At 40.2% G+C, this 25,890-nt stretch overlaps 1 protein-coding gene across 1 annotated transcript; it reads left to right on the forward strand.

The window, feature by feature from the left end:
* Positions 1–1,964: 1,964 nt before the first annotated feature.
* On the forward strand, positions 1,965–25,725 carry SERPINB10 (serpin family B member 10). Its single transcript, XM_047828018.1, has 8 exons — positions 1,965–2,026; positions 5,880–6,056; positions 8,143–8,205; positions 8,892–9,029; positions 10,756–10,873; positions 19,487–19,629; positions 22,543–22,698; positions 24,643–25,725. The coding sequence occupies exons 2-8, from the start codon at positions 5,889–5,891 to the stop codon at positions 25,045–25,047; spliced, it is 1,191 nt and encodes a 396-aa protein (XP_047683974.1). The 5' UTR covers positions 1,965–2,026; positions 5,880–5,888; the 3' UTR covers positions 25,048–25,725.
* The last annotated feature ends 165 nt before the right edge of the window (positions 25,726–25,890 follow it).

Below are 25,890 nucleotides of genomic sequence, written 5' to 3' on the forward strand. Positions count from 1 at the left end.
CCTTCAGATCCTCTGTCTCCCTCTCTCTCTGCCCTTCCCCTGCTCACGCTGTCTCTCAAAAATAAATAAACATTAAAAGAAAGAAGAATATTGATGCATCTGGAGTTCTTTCTGTTTCAAAATTATTTGGAATATCTAATACATTCATATGGTCTAAATGCCAAATATCATAAAAATCCCAGAGCAAAAACTATCCCTCTCACTCTTGTTCCCCATTCATATGGTTCCTATTCTCCATCCCTACTAGAAATGTCTGTACGTGTCGTCACATATACATAGGGCAGGCCATAAATAACAACAAACAAAATTGGGTTAATAATATTGTATGGTTAACTAAGGAGACTATTACCTCTTTTTCTCTCCCTTCCCACCCCCAAACAGGCATCAGAATAACACACAACCATTATTTTAATGACAGGGAGAGTATACCTATATGAACTTTGAGAGGCAAGTGGGAAAGGGATCTGGAGATGGGTTAGGGGAAACAAATGAGCAAAACTTAGTCTGTGACTTCTACTGAAGATGAAACAATTTCTTGGCCAGTTTGGCAAAATCCACATTGATGCATTTAGTGCAACATGAACTACAGCCAGTCTCCACGCTGTGCATTAACGCAGCCCAAGTCACTCCTTGGTGAACCGCTGTCAGTCAAGATAAAGAAGCCCCCCTAATCTCCAGCCTCCATGTGATACTTTCAGCTGAAGATAGTCTGGAGGCATCAGTGGATACTACTATCTGCTCAGCACATGTCAGGCAGGCACCACGGAATTTCCCACTGCAAGTCACATTCTCTAGTGAAGTCCAGAGAAAAACTCGGTGCTGGGTTCCCCACTAACATTCAAATGTCACACGCTGAGCCAGGTTCCCACAAGACATGTGTCCCACGGAGATACAAATGCAAAGTGCATGAAAGACGTTCCAAATCTGTCATAAGTAGAGAGGCTCCTTCTCTCCTTCGATCCCTTTGGAATGTTCCCCCTGTCCTTCCTGCTCTCCATTCCTCTCACCACCTTGCCAAGCACAGGCATACAGCGGTAGAAAATGAAACAACAACTATTGTTTTCCCTGTGGAATAAATACGGAGGAGTGAGGGGACATTCATAGGAAGAAGTAAAAGATAATCAAAAAATGATGAACCAGCATCCGACTCAGTGACTGTGTCTAAAACATTGATCCAGTCCCCTTGTCCCTGGGGTGGGAGAATGGACATCCAACGTGTTGGAGTTATGCCCTGGTTCCACACCAACACGCCAAGGGAGAAGAGGACCAATGTTCCTTGGATGCCTCTCACACACGGCACCTTAAAAAAAAAAGCAGCTTTGATGATTTAACAGCAAATATTTCGCCCATAATATTTTCTGTTTTACTGCCCATTACCATTCCACTAATTTGGAGTTTTCTATTTAAAAAACTTTTAATTCTTGCAATTTTTTAAATGTTTATTTATTTTTGAGAGAGAGAGAGAGTGAGCGGGGAGGGGCAGGGAGAGAGAGAGGGAGACAGAGCATCTGAAGCGGACTCCATGCTGACAGCAGAGAACCTGATGTGGGGCTCAAACTCATAAACTGTGAGATCATGACCTGAGCTGAAGTCGGATTTTTAATGGACTGAGCCACCCAGGTGCCCCTCTATTTTTTTTTTTTTTTTTAGTTAAGAAGACTACTGGGGAAAACCACTCTAATTGCTGCCAATTGGCAGCCTAGAGAAGAGATTAAGCAAGGAAAGTGTGGGTTACAATTTGTCAGCGTTCAGGTCTCTACATGCGGACAGATGTGGAAAATGTGGCTAATTAAGTAATTCAGGCAAAACCATAATCATCTAGCTCTTTTTATTTGAGCTCTAGGCCAAGATAAACTTGAAAGGAAGGGTGTCTGGGCTTCTGAGAGTGAATCAGAGGGTGGGGCTAAGAAAAGGGAGGTGCTAGAATTTTTAAAGAAGATTTCTACAGTTATAAGTTACTTAACTCAGCCACAGTCGCTTACAGAAGGAGCCACTTGCCAGTTCTGCTCGTGTGGAAGAAAACAAGGTATGGTAAAACTTTCTTTGTTTTAAAGTGTTTATTTATTTTCCCCTTCTTTGCTGAAGTGCCTAGGTGAGTAACAAATGATCAAGAGCTCCCTCAGACAGAAATAGTAAGTACAGAAAGCTTCACCCCCTCAAGAATTCTGTGCGAGTCAGACAGATTTAACCCCAATCTGCTTCAAAGTTTGTAGGGGAAAGAGGGCAAAGGGGGAGAGAGAGCATTCATTTAAAAGGAGTTACTGTTTTACCAGGAATGGTGAAACTGTAAACGGAATCTCCTTTAGTCACATTTCTAGATGGACGACCTCCGTATCCGTCAACCTAGGCAAAGAGAAATAGAGTACTGTTAGAATAATTGAGCCCCAACCCTTCTAACCCTTCTAGAAGAGAGGCCTGGCAACATGTAGTTGAGGCCACTCATTAATGTATGGAACTAACGGTCTGGCTTTCGTCCCTGATCTCCCAGCCGACATCCCGTCTTGATCACCACACACCAGGGACTGTTAGCTTCCTTCTCTTCCATGGAGAGTCTAAGTCCCAATCTTCCACTATGCACTCATCGTGAAACACCCCAAACTATTGCTTCCCCTAGAAAATGGCTTTGGGTGAACATAGAAGTGGTGGAGGGACATGTTATCTTCTGGTAGACACAGCCCCACAAAGTAGGCAGTTATCATCAGTATCACCGGGGAGGCAAGGAGTGTTGAGTATCCTCTTATGGAAAACAGGGCGAGGATCCTTCCCACACCGTCCTCCTTCACACCATCTTCTCTCCTTTATTCCTCCTCCTGTTCACCTTCTTTCATCACACAATCTCTCCCTTTTACCATTAAAATATTTTTTTAATGTTTAATTATTTATGTTGAGAGAGAGAGAGAGGCACAGCAGGGGAGGAACAGAGAGAGAGAGAGAGACAGAGGGAGAGAGAGAACCCCAAGAAGGCTCGACGCCATCAGCGCAGAGCCTGACGAAGGGCTTGATCCCATGAACTATGAGATCATGACCTGAGCAGAAATCAAGAGTCAGACGCTGAACCATCCAGGTGCCCCTTACCATTAAAATCTTAAAGACAATGAGATGACAAAAGCAATGGCATTCAGAGTCCAGAGAATGGGGTTGCAGTGATAGCTTTGCTCTTAGCTGGCTGTGCATACGGGGCAGCACACTGAACCTCTCTGGGCCTTAGTTGCCTAGCAGATAAAACAAGGCAATTGGATTAGAGGGGACTGGGAGGTTCTTTGGGACTGTGGGTATCTATGATGTGATATTTTGATGAATGACACTGTCTTTTTATTATTTTCATAGTTCTCCAGCTTCTTCTCTAAGCCCTTGACAGGTTGAAATTTACATATTTAACATATATAATGTATGTGTTACATTTTTATATATTTATATACATGTAAGTTGGTACAGCTATAACTCTTGAAAACTGCAGAAGAATAATTTATTCTGAAAATAGCATAGTAGGATTCCGACCTACACATTTATACTCTTCCCTGAAAAAAATCATTGTCTAACCCTTGTATGGATCAATTATTTCCTGTAAAATATCATCCTAAAATTCTGCCTCCTTCAGAAGGTACTTTCTACTCTTGGGTCAAATTTCATTAATGGATTACCACTTCTACAAGGTTTTTTGTTAAAAAAAAATGGCAGGAATTGTTCTTTTATGTTCTGGGCTATACCTCATATATTAATGATGATATTAACAAGAGAATTAATGAAGCTGAAGATAACTGGATATTAACTTTGCACGAGAAATTAGCTCTTTCCTTGGAGAAAATTATTGTTTTCAGGAATTCGTTGCAAGAATTAAACTCTAGAATAACTGTAAACCATAGGTAGAAAGACAAAGATCTCAGGCCCAAAGATATTACTCTCTCCTCCCTTCATGGTCAGTACATTTTGGAAGACTCAAGCATTTTTCATATGAACGTAATTCATGAGATTTGAAGAGATAAAGCTTGATATAGAGGCAGTAAACAGAGCATCATTTGAATGAACACAGCTGTAAAGAGACCAAGGAGGTTATTTCCAAGATGGCAATGGTCTATCAAGAAAAAAATAGACATTGGCAAGTTTCAAATTACTGCACCCCCCGGGTTGTGGTTTTTTTTCTTTAGTCAAGTAATATTAGCCTAGGATTATCATCATCTTCAGCAGTAAGCGGAAGCTACAACTGAGGCAGGAGTTAGAGTCTGGAATTAGATGTAAGCCTACGGTTAGGAGGGATTTCAATGGGATCACCATTAATCCAATTCATGATGAAACCAAAACTTTGCCTACACATGCCTCTCCCTTGATTCAGCTGTTTGACCAGAGAGAACTCCTGGCCTTTCTGAAGTTCCGAGGGTAGGTGATATTAGCGTAAGATGAAGTTCTATATAGTCATTGGCATTACTGGGAATTTCTAGGTCTAGGAATTTGATTTATGTTTCATCACTTAACCAGTTTGAGAAATTATTTGGCTATAAAATGACAACAGATTGAAGTAGTTATTTCTTTGATAGAACCCAAGTCTTAAAAGACTTACAATGTCAGTGTAATTCGAGGTGAAATTTAGAGGTTGAATGTAATTTAAAAAAAAATGAGAAAACCTGAGCTCTTTTGTTCAAAAAGACCAGTTTCAGAGACTCTCAAGTGAGTGGGAGTAAAGGCAAAGAGCCTGGAGTTCCTTACTTCTCTAAGAGCATTTCCCACTAAATTGTGTGTGGTTTCAAGTTTAAATGAAGAAAGTATGGTGGCTGGAGGCCAAACAACAAACATTGTAAAGAAGTAATAAACAGGTATTTGTCAGCATCCATTTTGTGTGAAGTCCAGAGCAAGGTGTCATTGGACATACAGAAAATTTCACTCTCAAGGAACTTCCTCCGGAGTTGGAAAGCTCTGAACATACGAAGACAGAGCTAGTGGTGTGAGAAATGTCAAGCAAGGGGCAAAAAATGAGGTTGTGGGACATACCCTTAAAGCTTCTGAAGAAAAAGAGAAACTTCGAACAGAATTGGATTTTAATAGAGTCAAGGAGGGTCAAGGCATTCCAGGAACTGGGAATGTCACACATAATGGCGTGAATGAGTAAATAGGGTTAAAACGTGTACAAATATGGGCGATAGGTAAGTGATAAAAAGCATAAAGTTTCTTGGAACGATGTATAGTGATTTCTCATCTACTGCGGAAAGTCAGCAGTCACGTGGTGCATTGAAAAGAAGGACGGGGCTAACAGTGCCGGAGACCTGGTTCCACTACCTCTTTCGTTGTGGTTTTCTTAACACGGAGCCGCCAACTGACAGCATCCTATTGTTCTCTGTTATGCCTTCATGCTAAAATTTGAGCAATTCCCTTAAACTCTCTGGACTTCAGGTTTCTTTTTTTTTTTTTTTAAGTTTATTTATTTATTTATTTATTTAGAGCGTGAGTAGGGAAAGGGGAGAGAGAGAGGGAGAGAGAGAGAGAATCCCAAGGCTCCCTGCTGTCAGCGTAGAGCCCAACGCGGGGCTTGAACTCACGAACCACAAGATCGTGACCTGACCTTAACCCACTGAGCCACCCAGGTGCCCCTGGACTTCAGTTTTCTAGTATGTAAACGGATAGTGTTGGTGTGGAATTTTCCTACAGTTCATTCAGCTGTCATGAATAGGTACACGCATAAGGATGAATGGAAGCATGTATGTACATAATGGATAGAAACATATGCATTCTATATACTACATAAAATCGAATTCGATAATATTTATTTTTGTCATTGCAGGAAGGGGTGATTAAAGGGAGATATTTTGTCTGCCAACAAATCCTTTTTTCAGAAGTAAAAGAAGTGGAGAGGATTAACAAGTTTTCCATCCCTACTTTATTTTTCTTAGGTTTTCCCAATGGACTCTCTAGTGAAATCAATCAACCGATTTGCCCTGGATTTTAGCAAAAAGATAGCTGAATCTGCTGAGGGCAAAAATATTTTCTTTTCTCCTTGGGGCATCTCAACCTCCTTGGCCATGGTGTATTTCGGCACCCAGGGTACCACTGCAGCCCAGATAGCCCAGGTGAGTAGGGGAGACCATCCTCTGTGGCCCTCAAACCAAATGCTTTCTTTGACCTTTATCATCATTTGCCTCCTGAAATCCAAATAGCTTCCATTGTACGACCATATCCTTCAAAACAAAAGAGACAAACGTTTCCTTAGGCCATAAAAAGAAGTCTTGGAAAGAGAATCGCTTAGAAAACTGCTGCTTGAGAAACCATGTAAGAGCCTGTGTTTTTTAGCAAGATCAGACAGAAACAATAACATTATCAAGTTTGGTTCAACATCAAAAACAATTTAGTTTTGATTATTCATATATTTCAAGAAGTTATGGCTCTTACTTCATTTTATTTTATTTTAAAATTTTAGTTCCAGCGAAGTTAACATATGGTATTATATTAGTTTCAGATTCAACAATTCTACACATTACTCACTGCTCATCAAAATGAGCTCTTAATCTCTTTTATTTCACCCATCCCTCCACTCACCTGCCCTCTGGCAGCCACGAGTTTGTTCTCTATAGTTAAGAGAACTGGTTTTTTGTTTTTTTGTTTTGTTTTGTCTTCTTTTTTATTTGTTCCTTTTTTTGCTGCTTAAATTCTACAGATGAGCAAAATCATATGGTATTTGAATGGCTCATATTTTAAATATTGTCATCATCTTTCCGATCTCAGAAGGATTTTCTTGAAGACACAAATAGAAAAATCAAGTGAATTCTATTCTTTGTGATTTGTTTGGTTGTGTCGTCATTCAATCCCTCATTGTCTGAATGATCCTAAACAGCTCATTGAGAGCATTAAAATAATGAAACAATATTACCATATAAACTATTGATTTGCTGTAAGCATCTTCAGGCATAGTGTGTGTGTGTGTGTGTGTGTGTGTGTGTGTGTATACCCGTGAGTATAGCCATAGATCGCAAAAATATAATTAAAAATCCATATATGTGTTTATGTGCGCAAATGTGTAAACATACAAATATATGTGTGTGTTTTAAAACAAAAAAATATAAAATAGTAAATCCAGCCCTAAATCATGCAATAATCAAAAGGACAAGTGACAGAATTTCCACTCAAGGTAGTTTTCTCTGTGCCAAATATGGAAAAGGGCACAGCCAGTAATCCTGAGTAAAATAGGCAGAATATATATTCTGTCAGTTTCAGCCAAGGATATCATTCTTATTCTTTTGGTTCACATGATATTGCATAGTTTAAACACAACAACAAAATCCTCCTTCACGACTTGTTGCTCATTAGTAATTGTTAAAAGGTTTAACCATTAATGTGCTAGGCAATCTTAGGTGGACTCCAGTTTGGGTCCATTTCACGTAAATATATTATTGTGTGTTTCTCACCCTTGCTTTACTTAAATGTTAGTTAAATATCAACAGCTTCAGTTTGCAATGGAGATGGAATTGTTCATGTAACCCTGTCTGTTACTTCGTGTCAGCATAACCTTTGGTAAACTAGACTTTATTTCTTAGTGTAAGCTGGGTCCAGGATGTGAGAGATGGAATTATCACCTTGTTTTCTACTGTTGCACACTTCAGAGGAAACAAGCATGTGCACCTCCTCCTTGTTAACTTCCAGAGGAAATGCTGTGGTGAACACAAAGAGTGTGTCTATAAATGTCAAAGGGGGGGGGGGTACACAATGAGAACCGAAACACTGAACTAGAATAAACAACTAAAAGCCCTCAGTTTTCTAGATAACTAGAGCGATGGTTGCTTTTGCTGAAATTGTCTAAATGACGCTCTCAACAGAACACCTAGTTTTCAAAACAGCCATAGATAAAACAAATAAAACATGGAATACGAGGGAATGTTACCTCTAAGGGTATTCCCAACATCATCTCCAATGTCCTATAAAGAGTATTGGAAGAAAGAGACTAGCTACTTAAACTGGAGTTTCAAAAATCTATTTAAAAGTCGCTGATGACTTCATCCATTCGCATTATTTAACTGAAATCAGAGCCGTCCCCTCCCCGGGTTAATTAATTATATGTTCTGTATGGATGGGAATGACTGACTTGTATTTACTGATAAGTATTTCATTTGACTACATCTTTGCAAAGTGTGTTCACATATTGCCTTTTTGTTCAAATGACAGGTGCTTCAATTCAGAGACCAGGACAACAAATCTTGTCCTGAAAGTGAAAAGAAAAGAAAGATGGTATGTCTTATTTTTAATATCTATTTTATGATCAAGGAGAAAACACTTGAAGCACGTGTCTTTTTGTGGCAAATTTCAGCACCCTTTCATAGGTAACTTTTCTTAGGAGAGTAGCTTAGGGGAGCCTGGGTGGCTCAGTTAGTTAAGCGTCTGACTCTTGGTTTTGGCTCAGATCATGATCTCACTCACCGTTCATGGGTTTGAGCCCCACATCAGGCTTCGCGCTGACAGTGCAAAGCCTGCTTTGGATTCTCTGTCTCCCTCTCTTTCTGCCCCTCCCCCACTCATGTTTCTCTCACTTTCTCTCTTTCTCAAAAATAAATATTAAAAATTTTTAGATATCAGAAAATTATAGAAAAATTTCCAAAATACAAAAATGTGTACACTTTTTGGAAGGGTCATAGTCTTTCCCTTTTTCTCTCTCCACCTTTTTCTTCCCTTTCAAAACTGCCCCATATTCATACTTGTTCTTGCCTTTCCAAACTAAATGCGAAGAAAACAAAACCCCAAAAACTTTTAAATTCTTGCACTGATAACGTTAAAGAAGACATTTTTTGTCCATCTCATGCAATCAATTTCAACTTTTGTATGCAGTGCACCAAATCATTTCAGTTCAATACAGGTTGTTCATATATAGACAGTTTTTGTTGGACATTTTTATTTGACTAATCCCTTTTCTTTTAAAGGAATTCGGTTTGGGCAAGGTTGAAGAAATACACTCTCACTTCCAGGCACTCATCTCGGAAATCAACAATCCCAGCAATGCTTACACTCTTAAAACAGCCAATGCGATATATGGAGAGCAAACTTACCCATTTCACACCGTAAGTGCAAACATGTTTTAAGCTGATGGGAAAGAAAGAGCCATGCGAGACCAATCAGTAAACTCTTTGTACGTTTCTCTAGAGATCCCAGGGACAAAGTTAACAAATGTGGTCAGTATTTCTGGTAAACAACCATTTGGAGCACCCGTAAGTGTCTAATTGTAACAGAAACCAATAATCAGTCTCAAACCAGATCTAGCGATCAGATCTTTATGTCTAGAATAAAGGGGTACACTCGAGGAACAGCCTGTGACCATGAAACGTGGTTTGTCTAATCTCTGGGTTAGCATTTGTTTCACAGGAAGTGGAACAAACAAGTGGAGTAACTCAGGAGGTTTAATCTGCAGAAACAAAAGGAGGTACTCGTCCTGGACGTATGACTGCAGACTGCGGCCTCAAGAGCAAAGCTGACTTCGGGATCAGACAAGTCATTTCACAACATGACTTTTGAGACTTTAGGAAACACTCTTAATATAGAATAATACCAACTTCTCTCCTTCTCTGATGGTCTAGACCCCTCAATGCAGACCATGATTTCATCCTTGCTTCAGATTCAAAGGCTCCTCAGAGCCCATCTCATAAGAGAGCGGGTGCCCAGTGGGCAAACGGGAAGGAGATCAGATAGGGTAGAGGGATAACAATGTAAGAGATGAAGTACCTTGTGGTACCCAGTAGTGCTATCCCTGACCATAGTCAGTGAATTCTGGGAAGTCCAGGACTTGGGCTTTGTTATTCTTACGAAAGGCATGAAAGCATCCAAACAAGGTCTTAAAGACATTTGTTACTGGTAGTCGTGTGCATTCGGGTTTGATCCAGAAGCAGGAGATATTTGAGTCCGGTGGGCACTGAGAGATGAGAAGGACACAGAGATACAAAATGATACATCTTTTAAAGTGTCCACCAGCCCTGGATGTGCTCACACAGGTTGATCAGAAGCCATGAGTCAAGACCAAGAATGGTGCCTTGTCACTCTTCAATTTTTTTTTTTTTACCAGATTATAAATTCTACAGAATTTAGATTTCTGGAAGCTACGTTAACTCATTTTTTTTTTTTACTGCACACGATTCCTACATAAAGTAATAAAAATAAGAAGTATGACAGCCGTCCTGAGGAATAAATTGTGTTCCCGAGGCAGGTGCTCCCACAAGCAGCAACCCTACAGCCCACTTATATGACTGCCATCAGGGTGGACATCAAAGGCCGAAAGGCCAGCTTTCTTCCCTCAGAAAGCCCGCTGAACCTCCGGCCATGCCTACCGATCAATTTCCACGCAGTGTAGAGTTTTCCTCAGGGGCCCATCACGGGCTCATGGGCACTCAGAGTCCCAGGGGCCAGCTGCCAGACCCTTCAGGCTTCACTTAGGCTCCATCTCTGCTACAGAAAGCCAAGTGCAACCGCGAAAAACTCTTGCTCACTGCGGTCAGTCCTGGGATTCCTAGAATCCTGTCTCTTTTCATTCCAGCCCCATTTCATAGGCATGAATAAATACAGGGCATGGACGCTCCGGAACTGTGGGAGGCAGGCCTCCCTCCCCATCTGGGCTTCTGCTTGGCGAGTCAGTGCCCATCCAGTTTTAGAGAGGAAGTATTCAGTTTTCGACCAAAATGGGAGTATGGAAAGACAGAAAGGGGCAACGAGGTGGGGGTTTGCACCTGTCCATCAGTAGACTTGATTTCTCAGTTTCGGATAAACTCTACAGACGGAGATATTACCTATATCTTCCAGAAATATTTAGAAGACATGAAAACATACTTTGGTGCGGAGCCACAGTCTGTTAACTTTGTGGGAGCTTCTGGACAAATCCGAAAGGAGATCAACTCTTGGGTTGAAAGCCAGACTGAGGGTAAGCTTTCACCAGGGTGCTTGACAGAGCACTCTCTCCAAGCATTGTTGTATTTTTTTTGAGTTTGCATTGAGTGTAAGTATGTGTATTTCGTAAGTAGAACTGTGGTCACGTTCTACGTATTCAGAACATGTCTTTCTATTCATGCCCATGATTTTGAGATCCACAGCTTTCTCAATTAGTCTTTTCCAAAACTTAAAAGTCAAGATTCCCCCTTTACTAAGTGGACAAGGAATTCTTATATCCCAGTAAATCTAAAGAGAAGTCCAGGGGTAAAAAGTAGAAAAATGCAAAAAGGAAATTTAGGACCCTGCTACATTTGTGATTTCTAAAGAAAAATAGCTAGTAGTTAATAACAAAATTGTGGCCTTAAAAATGTCATGTGATTTTAAGTAATTTTCAAAATAAGGCCATGTGTTAGAGTGAGGGCTAAGCTGCTGTGGCAAAGAGACCTGAAATACAGTAGCTTAATGATAGGATAGAAGCTAATTTTTCTTTCACATAATAGTCAAAATGGAAAGAAGCAGTCTGTTCCGTGAGTCCCTCCGGAGACCCAGACTAGTGGGTCAGCTCTGCCATGCTGAAAACATGGCTTTCATATTTACGTCTAAGATGATTCTTATGTTTGTCATTTTATAGTCAGTAGGAAATGGGGAGAAGAAAGCCTCTTTGCTCTTAAGGACATGACCTGAGAGTTTCACACAACAGTTTCACTCATATCCCAAAGTCAGTCACATGGCGTACTTTATGCTTCGGTAACCAACCTGTGCTGATTTGCCTGAGATTTTCCTGGATTTAGCACCTAAAGGTCTCTCAGTCCCAGGCGAACTGGGATAGTTGGCCCCCTAGACTTGCTGTAATAAAGATCTAGAAGATGTCATTTTAAAAAATGTCAGCAGAGAGCCTGATGTGGTGCTCGAACTCACAAACTGTGTAATCATGATGTGAGCCAGTAGGACGCTTAACCAACTGAGCCACCCAGGTGCCTCAGATGTCGTTTTTATAAACTTTACAAAAAAAATTTTTTTAATGTTTATTTATTTTTGAGAGAGAGAGAGAGAGAGAGACAGCATGAGCAGGGGAGGGGCAGAGACAGAGGGAGACACAGAATCCGAAGCAGGCTCCAGGCTCTGAGCCATCAGCACAGAGCCTGACGTGGGGCTCGAACTCACAAACCGTGAGATCATGACCTGAGCCGAAGCCAGACACTTAACCGACAGCCACCCAGGCGCCCCTAAGATGTCGTTTTTAGATGCGTAGCCGCATGCTCACCTAAAATTTGAGTGTTCTATTTCTTTTTTAATTTTAATTTTAAATACTTTAAGTTTTTATTTAAATCCCAGTTGCCTAACATATAGTGTAATATTAGTTTCAGGTGTAAAATTTAGTGATTCGTCACTTCCATACAACACACGGTGCTCACCACAACAAGTGCTCTCCTTAATCCCCATCACCCATTTAACTCACCCCCCCATCCAACTCCCCTCTGTCACCATCGGTTTGTTCTCTATCATTAAGAGTCTGTTTCTTGGTTTTCCTCTCTCATCTTTTCCCCTATTATCATTTGTTTCTTAAATTCCACATCTGAGTGAAATCATATGGTATTTGTCTTTCTCTGATCCTTAGTTCACTTAGCATACTCTCTAGCTCTATCCAACTCGTTGCAGATAGCAAGATTTCATTCTTTTTGATGGCTGAGTAATATTCCGTTGTGTATATATACCGTCACTTCCTTATCCATTCATCAGTTGATGGATATTCGGGCTCTTTCCATAATTTGGCTATTGCTGAGAATGCTGCTATAAACATTGGGGTGTATGTATCCCTTCAAATTATATTTTTCTATTCAAAAATTTACTAGGGTAAATACCCAGTAATGCAACTGCTAGACTGTAGGGTAGTTCTGTTTTTTAACTTTTTGAGGAATCTTCATACTGTTGTCCAGAGTGGCTGCACCAGTTTGCATTCCCACCAGCAGTGCAAGAGGTTCCCCATTCTCCACCTCCTCCCCCAAATCTGTTGTTTCCTGTGTTGTTAATTTTTTAGTCATTCTGACTGGTGTGAAGCGAGACAGGAAACTATTAAAATCCTACAAGCAGTAACCTGTTTGACATTGGATGTGGCAACTTCTTACTAGGTATGTCTCCTGAGGCAAGGGAAACAAATGCAAAAATAAACCATTGGGACTTCATCAAAACAAAACACTTCTGCACAGAGAAGGAAACAATCAACAAAACTAAAAGGCAGCCTACGGAATGGGAGAAGATATTTGCAAATGACCTATCTGAGAAAGGGTTAGTATCCAAAATATATAAAGAACTCATCAAACTTAGCACCCAAACAATGAATAATCCAGTTAAATACGGGCAGAAGACGAGAGCAGACATTCTTCCAAAGAAGACCTCCAGATGGCTAACAGACACATGAAAAGATGCTCAACATCACTCATCATCAAGGAAATACAAATGAAAACTACAATGAGATATCCCCTCACACCTGTCAGCATGGCTAAAATTAACAACACAAGCGTTCTATTTCTGAAAGGAAATAGTAGAAAGACTCTCGTAGACAACCTAGCAGTCTTTTACCGTAATCCTTATCTTAGAAATTAGCAAGCTGAGGCTTTAGAGAAATTCATTTGTCCAAGATCACAGAGTTTAAATCTTCAGAGATAAGAGCAAGATAAGATTCCAATCTAAGTCAGTTTCCTCCAAAGTCTGAACTCATTTCAACAGACCAAGCTGCCTTTTAAATCGATATAACTGTTGACGGTCCATTATATCTCACAAAGAAATGCAAAAGATGTAATTATTAATGAATACTAATAATTAAGCCTTAGCATGGCATCCAAGTACGTGGAATGTTTAGGCGTACCCCTGGAACTTCGGTGCTCATTATATATACCTGCCAGACATGCCTGCTGAGGGCCCCACATATTTCAAACTCAACAGACCTGAAGTCACACCTCGGAATGGTTTTGCCACACCTCGTCTTCCTCGTGTGTTCGTTCTCCAGCTCAGTGATTGTGTGCGCTGGCATGCACACTCTTGCTCACACCAGAAATCTGACAGATGCTCTCAGCTCTCCCCTTTCCTTTGCCTTCTCCTACATGTTTCTCAGTTCACCTTTCCTTCCAGTTTCTTCCTCCCCTGCTTTTGGCTTTGGTTATCCTTTATCTGTGCTAATACAATAATCTGCCTCTATTCTTGCTTCCCTCAAATCTCATCTCCTGTCAGCCACCCAGATGATGTACCTATAATGTGAATTAGACCAGGGAGATAATGTCACTCTTGAACCTGATACCATCATGGTGCCCCATGACCCACAGGATGAGTTCAAGCTCCCTAAACTGACATAAAAGGCCCAGCAGGCCCCTAGAGCCCTGCTTGTCTCCCCACTTCAACCCTTGTCATTCTCTGACTCAGAATTTGTACTTCAGAAATTCCAAGTGCCACAGAGTCTCCAGAACTCCCTGTGCCACCTCATGACCCCGTGCATTTGCGTAAGCTCTTCCCTCTATCTGAAACATCCTGCCCTGCCCTGCCACTCCCAGCCCCTCTGTTGGCATGGGATAACCCCTCAGGCTTCCCTCAGGTGTAATATCCTCCAAGAAGCTGCTGGCTCCCAGGCCTGGCTAAGCGTCTTCCTCTTTGTTCGCATCGTACTCGGTGCGAAAGTTTACCTTGACAGGCGCCATATTGTTATTGAAGTTAACTGCTGAGGCCTCCCCTACTAGACTGAAGGACCCAAGTGCAATGATGCTGCCTGATTCGAGGTGAATCACTAACACACGGCAGGCCCACCCATAGCAGTCGTTCAGAACGTTACTGTTTGTTGAACTAAACTGAGGAAGTTGGCAGCCCTGAATTCTCAGTTCCTTTTTCATTGTATTAGTGACTCAAAAGCCATGGTGAGGCAAGAGTGACCATTTTACTTAACTTACATCTGATTTGGATTCATTCAGAAGTAAGCCTGTTTTTCGAATTCTAGGTCAGCTAGTCTTTACTGAGTACTTGCAGTGTTTCAGTTAGCAGGAGGACCACATGGGATTATATAGGCAAAAGCGCTCAATATGACAGAAGTGGGCCTAAGGATAGTCTGGGGCTGAACTAAATCTGAGGTCTCAAATTCCTAACCCAGTGCCAATTATGTGGTCCGGTAGGGAGAGGGGAAGCAGACTCTTCTAAAGAGGAAGAAAGCTGTAATCTTTCTATATTTTCTCTTTACATATTGAACACAAACATCTGCTATTTGAGGGCTATTCAACATCAGATAAGGTAAGTAATTAACCAGCTAGGCAGGAACTTTGTTGAGGCAGAGTTCTGCACATCCGTAAAGAAAAGTTGCTAGAAACTCTGGCATGACTGCGTTCCCTCTGAGCCACCTGAAGGAAGCTTCTTTCCTTCTGCTTTCAAATAGGTCATCTTTCAAGTAGTCATATGGACTGCTGGGCCATACACGACACACACATATCACTGGGACATACGCTGGACACACACATATCACTCAATGATAGTGTTGTTACGTGTTGCAATTGTTTTCTGATTTGTCTTCCCTATAGTCTATAAACTCCTTAAAAGTGGGGGTTGGTAATCCATGTTTGTCTCCGTGTTTCTAATCTCAAAATCTATCATCTGCTTGGCACATGGGGCACTCTATTGTCACATTAATAACTCGGTGCCCAGCAGGACTTAACCCTGAAAATCTTCGAAGATTGTCCTTCCCAATACCTAAAACTACCAAGGACGCGTGCAATGAGCGAGCCAGTAGGTGGACGTTAGTTCTCGAGAGTGTAGGAAAATCCTGGTCAAATTAGGCTCTGTGTGTTACTTTAAAGTTGCATTTAACTACATTTTTTACATCCTTTGTGAAATAATTATATTGTACATGTTCTAACATGTGGTTAGAGGTTTCAAGAGGCTAGTTTCCTTGAAAGTGTATGAACCCAGGGAACAATGCAATACAGCTTACATCATCTGGATCTTGGTCAACTTGAGATAAATCTGTGCAAACCCAATCCTCGATACGTTCCCTATTTGTACCCGCGGCTCTATCACATGATAGAGTAATTGGTTAAAAATGACCCAGAACTTTTAAAATGTAAAGCTTCTGTGCAAAAATGAAGATTAAAAAAAAAAAAAAAGGATGTAGATGGCCTCCCCATCCTGAACCATCAAAGACATTTTAAATTAAGTTTAATATGCTGTGTTTCATAAGATAGAAAAACAGATGCTAACGTGTTTCAGAAAGTTTTGACATTATCATTTAAAATCGAATTCAAATTTAATTGTTAAAACCGAAATGTCTGTTTCATAGGTGAGGGAGATGTTGTTTTGTCTTGTTTTGAAAAGACATGTCCAAGTCGTACCCCAGATCTACTGGAATCTCTAGAAGTTTTTTTTAAAAGCCACACAGGTGCTTCTGATGTGCCCCCTGTGAGGACTGTAGCAGGCGGTGCATGTGGCATAGTTCAGGCTCGCGGAGCCCGTTGGCGGTCTGTACCCATCTCTTCCCAATCCCTCTTTCAGTGACTTCACGTTGGTAGCTTGAAATCAGTATGGTGAGAATATTGACACTACAGACACGGGCTACAAATCGGGTGTCTCCTTCTCTCCCACCCCTACCTGGAGTCAGTTGACCAGCAAGCCACTCGAAATGGGAGACCAGAGCTCTGGATTTCGTTTCACTGTTGCTTTATTAAATTTCACTCACTATCGTTTTCCAGACCTACTTTTCATTTGTAAAAGTAAAGGGAAACTGAGAAGTTTAGTAGACCTAATTTTAGTTGTTCTTTCATAAACATTTTTAGAAGTTTATTTATTTATTTTGAGGGAGGGGAGCAGGGAGAGAGAGGGAGAGGGAGAGAATCCCAAGCAGGCTCTGCATTGTACAGCACAGAGCCCAACGCAGGGCTCGAACTCGAGAACTGTTAGATCATGACCTGAGCTCAGATCAAGAGTCAGACGCCTAACTGACTGAGCCGCCCAGACACCCCTAATTTTAGTTATTCTTTACTTTTAAAAGTTTTATTACAAGTGTTACATATAATCCTTATTTTTTAAAGATGCAATTCAGCAATCCCTCTATGTCCTAACCCTACTGTGATGGGAGCGTCCTTACTCACTGCACTAACCTGCAAGCTAACATATTTGCTACCCATTGCTGGCACGCAGGGAGGTATAAAAGGCCAATAGACCAAAAGTCTTCAAACCGGTGGCTCTCAGTCCTCACTATAGGTGAAACTAAATTTACTGAAACTGCATCTAATAATTCCTAAGCCCAATTCCAAGTGAATTAATTCAGGTCTCTGGAAGTGAGGCTCAAGCATCAGTATTTCTAAATCCTCAGGTGATTCTAATTCACAGTCAAGGCTAAGAAAAATTGCTGTAAATGAAATAATTCCCTCAATCTTATTGACATTCCCCTTTTCCCAACAAGCTCCATTGCTCGTGGCCTTTGAGATTCCAACTCCCTGGATAACACTTGGACTTCCTCAGTAGTCCTCGTGTGTGTGTGTGTGTGTGTGTGTGTGTGTGTGTATGCACATACACACTGTGGCTTCACCTATCAGTCTAATCCATCTGTATTTTCTCTTCAAAACTTCCAGTCCTTCAATAGCATCTTTTCTTGGCTTACAATCCCATTTCAGAATTATTCTTTTGAACAAATCTTTGTCCTAGTAAAACAATATTTTCATTACGTAATCAATCTAAGGCTTAAAAAAGGGAACTGTATACAAATCTTGTATCCTAGTTATCAAATTTGTTTTCCATAGGAGAATGGATTAGCCATTCTGAACCTATTTTACGTATATTCTAGGATTGAGCAAATAAGTAAATATATTGGGAATAATAAGGTCCAGGTTTCTAGTTGACAGAGAAAGGAATTACAAATAAGGAAAAGCAAAGGTGAGCATAAACCCCACAGTGTTGGATTGAAACAGGTGATATCAATATGACTTCCTCATCTTTAACAGATCAGAAGAAAGAGAATTATATAGATATGAAAATATTTACAGATGTGTGTATAATATATGTATTTCCTAGCTTTCCCTGCGGAGCAGTGACACCCCAGTAGTAATCAGCATAGCTTACATTCACATCTTGGTTTCTAAAAGCCATCCTTTCAAAAAAGTAACCAGGGTTCCTAGAAAGCACCAGACAAACCGTAGGATATACTGTGGTACCAGAATGTAGGGAAGTGCTCAAAATATTTGGGAACATGTCAAATGGACATAGGAGCCAAGCTGAGGAAGTTCCCAATAGCCAAATCTGGGAGAGTTTGAGAAACAAAATAAATAATGATAGTAATAAGTTATAAGACACAGAGTAAAACAAATATGCATGCGTCTATAGGGATATAAGTTATTGAATACCTAAGTAAAAGAAGGAGATGGGAAAGTTCTTCCTCGTAGTAGAATTCCAATTAATAAATGTAGAAGGAATAGTGGAAATTGAAAATCACCATTTGGCAAAAACTGCAGTAATAATTGTTTCAGTCAAGATCATCAATAAATGCTAAAATCAGTGAGCAAAAGTTTGGTGAATACAGGAAATTTGTATGGTCTCAAAGTATCTCCCCACATGATACTTATTAATTACAAAGGGAAGACGTCATAATTTTACACTGATAAACCTGTAGAAATCAAATCATCAAGGTTAATATCACTACTAATGGGACATATGAACATCATATATTTCCTGGTATGATTCATTGAGAAAGACACAACATCACTTCCGTGGTTGTGATGGTTTCCCAGGGCTGCCATAACAAATTGCCACACACTGGTTCGTTTCAAACAATAGAAGGGTGTTCTCCCATAGCTCTGGAGGCTGCAAGTCTGAAATCAAGGTGTTAGCAGGGTCATGCTTCCTCTAAATGCGTAGGGAAGGCATTGTTCCATGCCTCTCTCCTAGCTTCTGGTGGTTGCTGGCAATCTTTGAAAGTTCCTTGGTTTATGGACACTTCACTCCAATCTCTGCCTCTGTTGGCACATAATTTTTTCTTTATGTCTGTCCCGTGTCTGTGTTTTCACAAAGCCTTGTCCTTTCTTTGTGTCTATGTCCAAATTTTCCTTCTTGTGTGAGAATGTCTGTCATTGGATTGGAGCTATCCTAATCCAGTATGACCTCATTTTAACTTGATTTGATCTGTCAACACCCTGTTTCCAAATAAGATTGCATTTACAGGCATTGGCTGTTAGGAACTAACGTATCTTTCTCGGTGGAAACAATTGACGAAACATCAGACAAATCTGAACTACAATTGAGGGACATGCTACCAAACTTTTTTCAAAAATGTTAAAGTCATGAAAGACAAAGAATGAATGAGAACTGTCCCAGATTCAAAGGGATTAAGATGAAATGACACTCAAACACCACTTGAGATCTTGGATTGATTTTTGGTCCAGAAGAAGGACTTTCTTCGAAAAATAGATGAAATTTAAATAGGCTCTGTTAGTAATATTATATCAGTGCTAACATCCCAGTTTCGATCATTGGTGGATATGAGATATTATCACTTAACAGTATCCCATAATTATTATTTTTATAAGTGTGGCATATTGCCAGGATGCAATGATACCATTTGTAATCTGTCCTCTTGCTCTTTTAGGAAAAATTGCGAATCTCCTACCTGATGATGCTGTGAATTCTGCAACCAGAATGGTTCTGGTGAACGCCCTTTACTTTAAAGGAATCTGGGAACATCAATTCTTAGTCCAAAATACCACAGAAAAGCCTTTCAGAATAAACAAGGTAGAAATCTCTTAATAATCAGCATGAGCTTTTACACGGCATTGTGAAGGAGATTCTAGTGCAAATTCACTCTTCTTTCTGACTATGGGTTCCTATAACTCTGCTTCTTACCAGGACAGGGATGGCTGAACTAAAAGTTCCCAAATCCATCACACTTGGGATTTCCCCTTTCATTGTTTTTTTTCTCTTAAAATAGACTATTCACAGATTTATCACTCAGTCCTTGCTACGGCTATGATAGAGTACATAAGGTAGTTATTATATTTATTTCCCAGGTGGCTAAGTGGCTGGAGTCACATGACTGGAGTCATGTCTAAGTCAGAAACCTACCAGAACTGTAACCCCAACTCTTCACTATAAGTTCTGTTCTTGTTCTACCAGAGAAATACTCTCTTCTACCAAACTCTTACACTTCCAAAAGTAAAAGAAATACAAATTTAAAATCGCATCTCTTTCATTGAGTTTTCTCCTAGCGTTAGGATGCATCATGCTTATTTTCGTGATAGGAACCGATGGCAACAAAAAGGGAGACTAATATAAGGTGACAGATAGATCTCATAGAATCCAAGGGCTGGGATGTGGCTGGGCCTTGGAACTTGAGTGGAAACAAGACTCAGTCTCTACCTTTTCAACTCCGTTTCTCCCATCATTCTTACACCATGCTAAAGTCTAACTTTCCCTTCTTCCCCATCCACAATGGCACAATCTGTCTACTCACAACACTGTCTCTGTTTTAGAGACTGTTCTGATAGATCTCATTTTAAATTCCCAGGAAAGGAATTGATTATCCAACATTTGTTTGGAGCTGTTTGGTCCTGGAGTGGCTCATCTCACATAAACAGTGTTGCCAGGGACCTATTGCAGCAATCACGTGGATGTGTTACAATAGATGGTTCTTAACATAATCACTGGGATAAAGATGGGGAAGGGACTGAACATGTAATCAAATAGACTAGCCAGAAATGCGCTGGATAGTTACCTGGCTTAGTATATCCACAAGGGATTTTCAGTTGCAAGTGATAAAAATAGCATTCCAAACTAGCTCTGGTGAAATGGGAATTGTATTAGCATTAGTTCGTGTAACTGAGAGGAACTGAGAGGTCCAGGGAGTCTAATACTGAAGATACAATTTATCCACACGACCTGGGAATATGGTTGCCCCTTTGTCAGTCTTCTAGCTTTGAAACCCTGGTAGGTAAAGTCTGCTGCTAGCTCTAACAGAAGGCTCCCAGGGAAGACTCTATTTTGTGCCATTCATGTGCTCATCCCTGAAACAATCACCGTATCATGAAGTATCCTGAACGAACAGCTCTAGTCATATGGCCGCTACATTAGCAGAAGGGTGGGGCTTTGTGATTGCCATTTAGCTCCATATAGAATGGATAAATGACACATTTCCCAATATCTGAATTGCAGGGCCTTGTTTTTGTTTTACCATTGTCTTTACTAAAAATGGACACTTTAAAGAGCATTTTTAGGTTTATAGCAAAATTGAGAGCAAAGTAGTGTTCCCTTACACCCCCCCCCCCACTCACATAATTTCTCTTATTATTAGCATTTTGCCTTAGTGTGGTGCATTTGTCACAATTAATGAGCCAATATTGATATCTTTTCATTAACTGAAGTCCATAGTTTACATTTAGGATTCACTTGGTCTTGTACACTTCCATGGGTTTTGACTAATGCTTTTTGTCATGGATCTGTCATTATAGTATCATACGGAATAGTTTAACTGCCCTAAAAATGCCCTGTACTCCACCTACTCATCCCTCCTCCTAAATACCTGGCAACCACTGATCTTCTTACTGTCTCTACAGGTTTACTTTTTCTGGAGTGTCATATCATTGGAATTGTATAGTATGTAGCCTTTTCAGACTGGCTTCTTCCACTAAGCGATATGTATTTAAGTTTTCTCCCTGTCTTTCCACGGCTTGATAGATCATTTCACTTTATTGTCAAATGGTATTCCACTGACTGGAGGTATTGCAGTTTGCTTAGCCATTCGCCCTCTGAGGGACATCTTGGTTGCTTTAAGTTTTTGGCAATTATAAATAAAGCTGCTATAAATATTTGTGCACAAGACTTTGTGGACATAAGTTTTTCACTCATACCAGCACACCTGGATCATACGGTAATACTACATTTAGCTTTGTAAGAACCTATCAAAAGAACTGTCTTCTGAAGGGGTTTGTTCTTTGCATTCCCATTGATAGAGAAAGACATTTCATGTTGCTCCACATTCTTGCCAGCAGTTGATATTGTCAGTGTTTTGGACTTTTAGCCATCCTAAAAGGTCTGTAGTGGTGTCTCATTGTTCTAATTTGCAATTACCTAATGACATATGGTTGAGCATCTTTTCAAATACTATGTGTCTTCCTTTGGTGAGGTATCTGTTCATGTCTTTTGCCTATATTGTAAAATTGGGTTGTTTTATCATCGACTTTATAAAAGTTCTTTGTATGTTTTGATACCAGCTCTTTATCAGATATGTGTTTTGCAAATATTTCCTCCTAGTGTATTATCTTTTTATTCTCTTAGTAAATTGCAGTGTTTATGACACGAAACTACTTTCTCAAATGGCTTGCATGTGAAATACACCTTATTCAGTTTCTGAATCATTGACATTTACATAGTTTACATAAGATTATATAGTTTTTTAGGTGTTCAGTAGGATCCATCTTGCTATGATTTACAGAGGTTGCCACAATAATGTTATAAAAGAAACTTCCACACCACTTATGGATAATGGTTTCCACTGGGACACATTTCCAGAAAGCAAGGTCTGAATAACTTTATTCAGCATTTTGCAGAGAATCACGTTTTACCAGTATCTCAGACTACTGGGCACGAATTATGATAAAAATAATTTAAAGATTTGGTGGAACACCAATCTTTGCTACTTACTTCCCATAGAGTATAAGCAAACCAGTGCAAATGATGTCCATGAAAACAAAACTCCAAGCTTTTCACATTGAAGAGCCACAGGCCATGGGCCTCCAACTCTACTATAACAGCCGTGACCTTAGCCTGCTCATCCTGTTGCCAGAAGATATCGAAGGACTGGATCAGGTACAGTCTGTCTGATGTGAAGGTGGTTTCAGTGTTCACTGCTCTGGGGGTAAATATAAGACATAATCTCCTTGTTCTTTGATTCCTGTAGAGGAAGGCAACCAACACATCGGAGCCCTAGGGACTTTACCTTCACAGTGTCATTTAAGCTTTCTAAAAGTCTGTCAGTTTGGTATTACTATCCTCAGAAAGGCTAGGAATCTACAGGCTCTAGCATTGGGTAGCTAAACAAACAGCCACACGAGCAACAGAGTGCCTGTCACAAAGCTGTGTGCATTGATCTATCTTTCAATCAGTCTGGGTCTTTCTTCTCCCTCTGGTAAACCCCACCTAATTGGAGGCTAATTTTTTTTTAAATCCCTTGCATCAATCTAGCTTTAGATATACATTTTTAAACAAGATACTGACTGCCAAAACTTAAAAAAAATTTTTTTAAATCATGTAAATAGTCTTCAGGAGAAATAGTCTGTATCGGGACCACCTTCAAGCATTATTTAAGTTGTTTATCAGCCAAATTTCTATTATGGTGGACAGAACTTTGGTCAGACCATGTTTCTGAGCCATTTGTAAATTTAAATTGAACGTTAGTCTCTCGTGCAATGAGTGGCCTGGCCTTCTTTGCACAGCGTGCAACTTCTCATGTGTGCCAGATTCTTTAAATTATTATTTTTTTTAATGTTTATTTATTTTTGGGACAGAGAGAGATAGAGCATGAACGGGGGAGGGGCAGAGAGAGAGGGAGACACAGAATCGGAAACAGGCTCCAGGCTCCGAGCCATCAGCCCAGAGCCCGACACGGGGCTCGAACTCACGGACTGCGAGATCGTGACCTGGCTGAAGTCGGACGCCCAACCGACTGCGCCACCCAGGTGCCCCCAAATATGCTATTTTTTAAAAATGTGGTGCAGTCGGTTAAACATCCAACTCCCGATCTCGGCTCAGGTCACGTTCTCACAGTTTGTGAACTCAAGCCCTGAACTGGGCTCTGCGCTTGCAGGGTAGAGCCTGCTTGGGATTCTCTCTGTCTCTCTCTCTGCTCCTCCTCTGCTTGTGTTCTGTCTCTCTAAATAAATAAATAAACACACTTAAAAATTTTTTAAAAAGCACATTTTTTAGATATATCCTTATGCATATGGATGTATATGTATTTATTATTTAAAAAATTTTTAATACAAAGAGGAGATAAACACTCTCAAAACTACACTAAAAAAGGCATTACTCTTAAGATGTGGAGAGTTTCCTTTCTTGACTTTTCCTTCACTTCTTTTTTGCATAGCTTATAGTGACTAATTTCATATTGTTGTGACATTTTATCTCAGATTTTGTTTTCAAAGAACTGTCTCCCATGTTAATGTAACAAATATGGGTTTTTTTTGTACCCTGGCACACAATTTCTTCCAAAGGTTATGCTTTTGCGTAGACAGAATCTAAATGAATATTTCTACTGCATTTCCATGTGTAGTTGATGTCTTGCATTACTGTTATAGAAGTGCTGCCATTGTTTTAAATGTTTATTTATTTATTTTGAGAGAGAGGGAGAGAGAGAGAGAGAGGGAGAGAGAGAGACAGAGAATCCCAAGCAGGATCCATGCTGTCAGTACTGAACCTGATGTGGGGCTCAAGCTCACGAACTGTGAGATCATGACCTGAGCCTAAATCAAGAGACGGATGCTTAACCTACTAAGCCACCCAGGTGATGCAAAAGTACTGCCATTTTGAATCAAAGTCTAGTTCCCCTGTATCCTGAGAACTATTAAGTTGCAAAACAAAGATTCTGTAGGTCGACAGTGTGAAGCTTTTACAGAAATAATTTTCAAAAGTGTGTGCTCTGCTACCCGGGGTAACGGGAGTGATGGTAATTCATGTCTGTTCTATCCCGAGGCCTCGCCCACCCACTATTCCTCCCTCTACTTTGACTCTCTCCTTCTTGTTCCACACCCGCAGCTGGAAAAGGCCATCACCTATGAGAAGCTGAGCGGGTGGACCAGCGCAGACATGATGGAGCTGTGTGAAGTGCAGCTGTATCTCCCCAAGTTCAGGCTCCAAGAGACCTATGACCTCAAGTCGACCCTGAGCAGTATGGGCATGAGCGACGCCTTTAACCAGGGCAAAGCTGATTTCTCAGGAATGTCTATGGACAGAAACTTATTTCTGTCCAATGTTTTCCACAAGTCTTTTGTAGAAATAAATGAACAAGGTACAGAGGCTTCAGCCGGCACCGGGAGTGAGGTGAGTTTTCGAAGCAGACTCCCCTCCGTTGAATTTAATGCGAATCACCCATTCCTCTTCTTCATCAGGCACAACAGAACCAATAGCATCCTCTTTTACGGGAGATTCTGCTCCCCCTAAACCATGTATCTCTCTCACCAAATGAGACCATTTTACAGTGTGGAAAGTGCACCAAAAGAGGAAAAAACACAATTCTAATAAAAATCAGCTTATAGCTCGGATCTTTTTCACAAGTCAAATGTTAGCCGATAAGCCTTGAAATAATGCATTCTAGTGATTTTTTCATACCTATACAGCCATTTTTACCACTTAACATTTTGTCTTGATGTGACTTTTATTTACATTTCAGAAGTGCTATGTTATTCAATTGAGCGTCTTACCATTTCGGAACTCCTTGGTCACTGTATTATCAGTGTCACTTATGGTTCACATGCCTCATTGAGTGAAGAAAAATCTTCACAAAGGTGATATATGGATAAGCCAGAATTTTCTCAGGAGTGTAATTTTGATAGTTCAGAAACTACCGCTGTAAAATGAAGCTCCCACCCTTTCTGCAGAGTGTTTAAGAAAAAAATACTTAGGTTGACATTAATGGAAAAGCCAGTGAAATCCAAACGAAATATGGAGATTAGTTATTAACAATTAATTGCCATCTTAGTATGAACAAATGTATAATGATAATGTTAGGTGTTAGTACCGGGGAAAAGGTGTTAGTAGTACACAGAATTCCCTGTATTATCTTTGCAACTTTTCTGTGAATGGAAAAGTGTTCAAAAATAAACATTTCATGAAGAATAATTATCACGTGTAAAAGTGTCATCATGCTAACATCCCTGCTTTTAACATTTTTATGAAGCAGAACAAATTTCTAATTGATATAATATGTATTGTAAGTTATAAGAAGATGTTCTTAGTCACACTAAATCTTCATAAAATTGGCCGTGTTTTTCCAATGTCGTCAAA

The sequence above is a fragment of the Prionailurus viverrinus genome, chromosome D3 (assembly GCF_022837055.1).
Source record: "Prionailurus viverrinus isolate Anna chromosome D3, UM_Priviv_1.0, whole genome shotgun sequence".
Taxonomy (NCBI): Eukaryota; Metazoa; Chordata; class Mammalia; order Carnivora; family Felidae; genus Prionailurus; species Prionailurus viverrinus.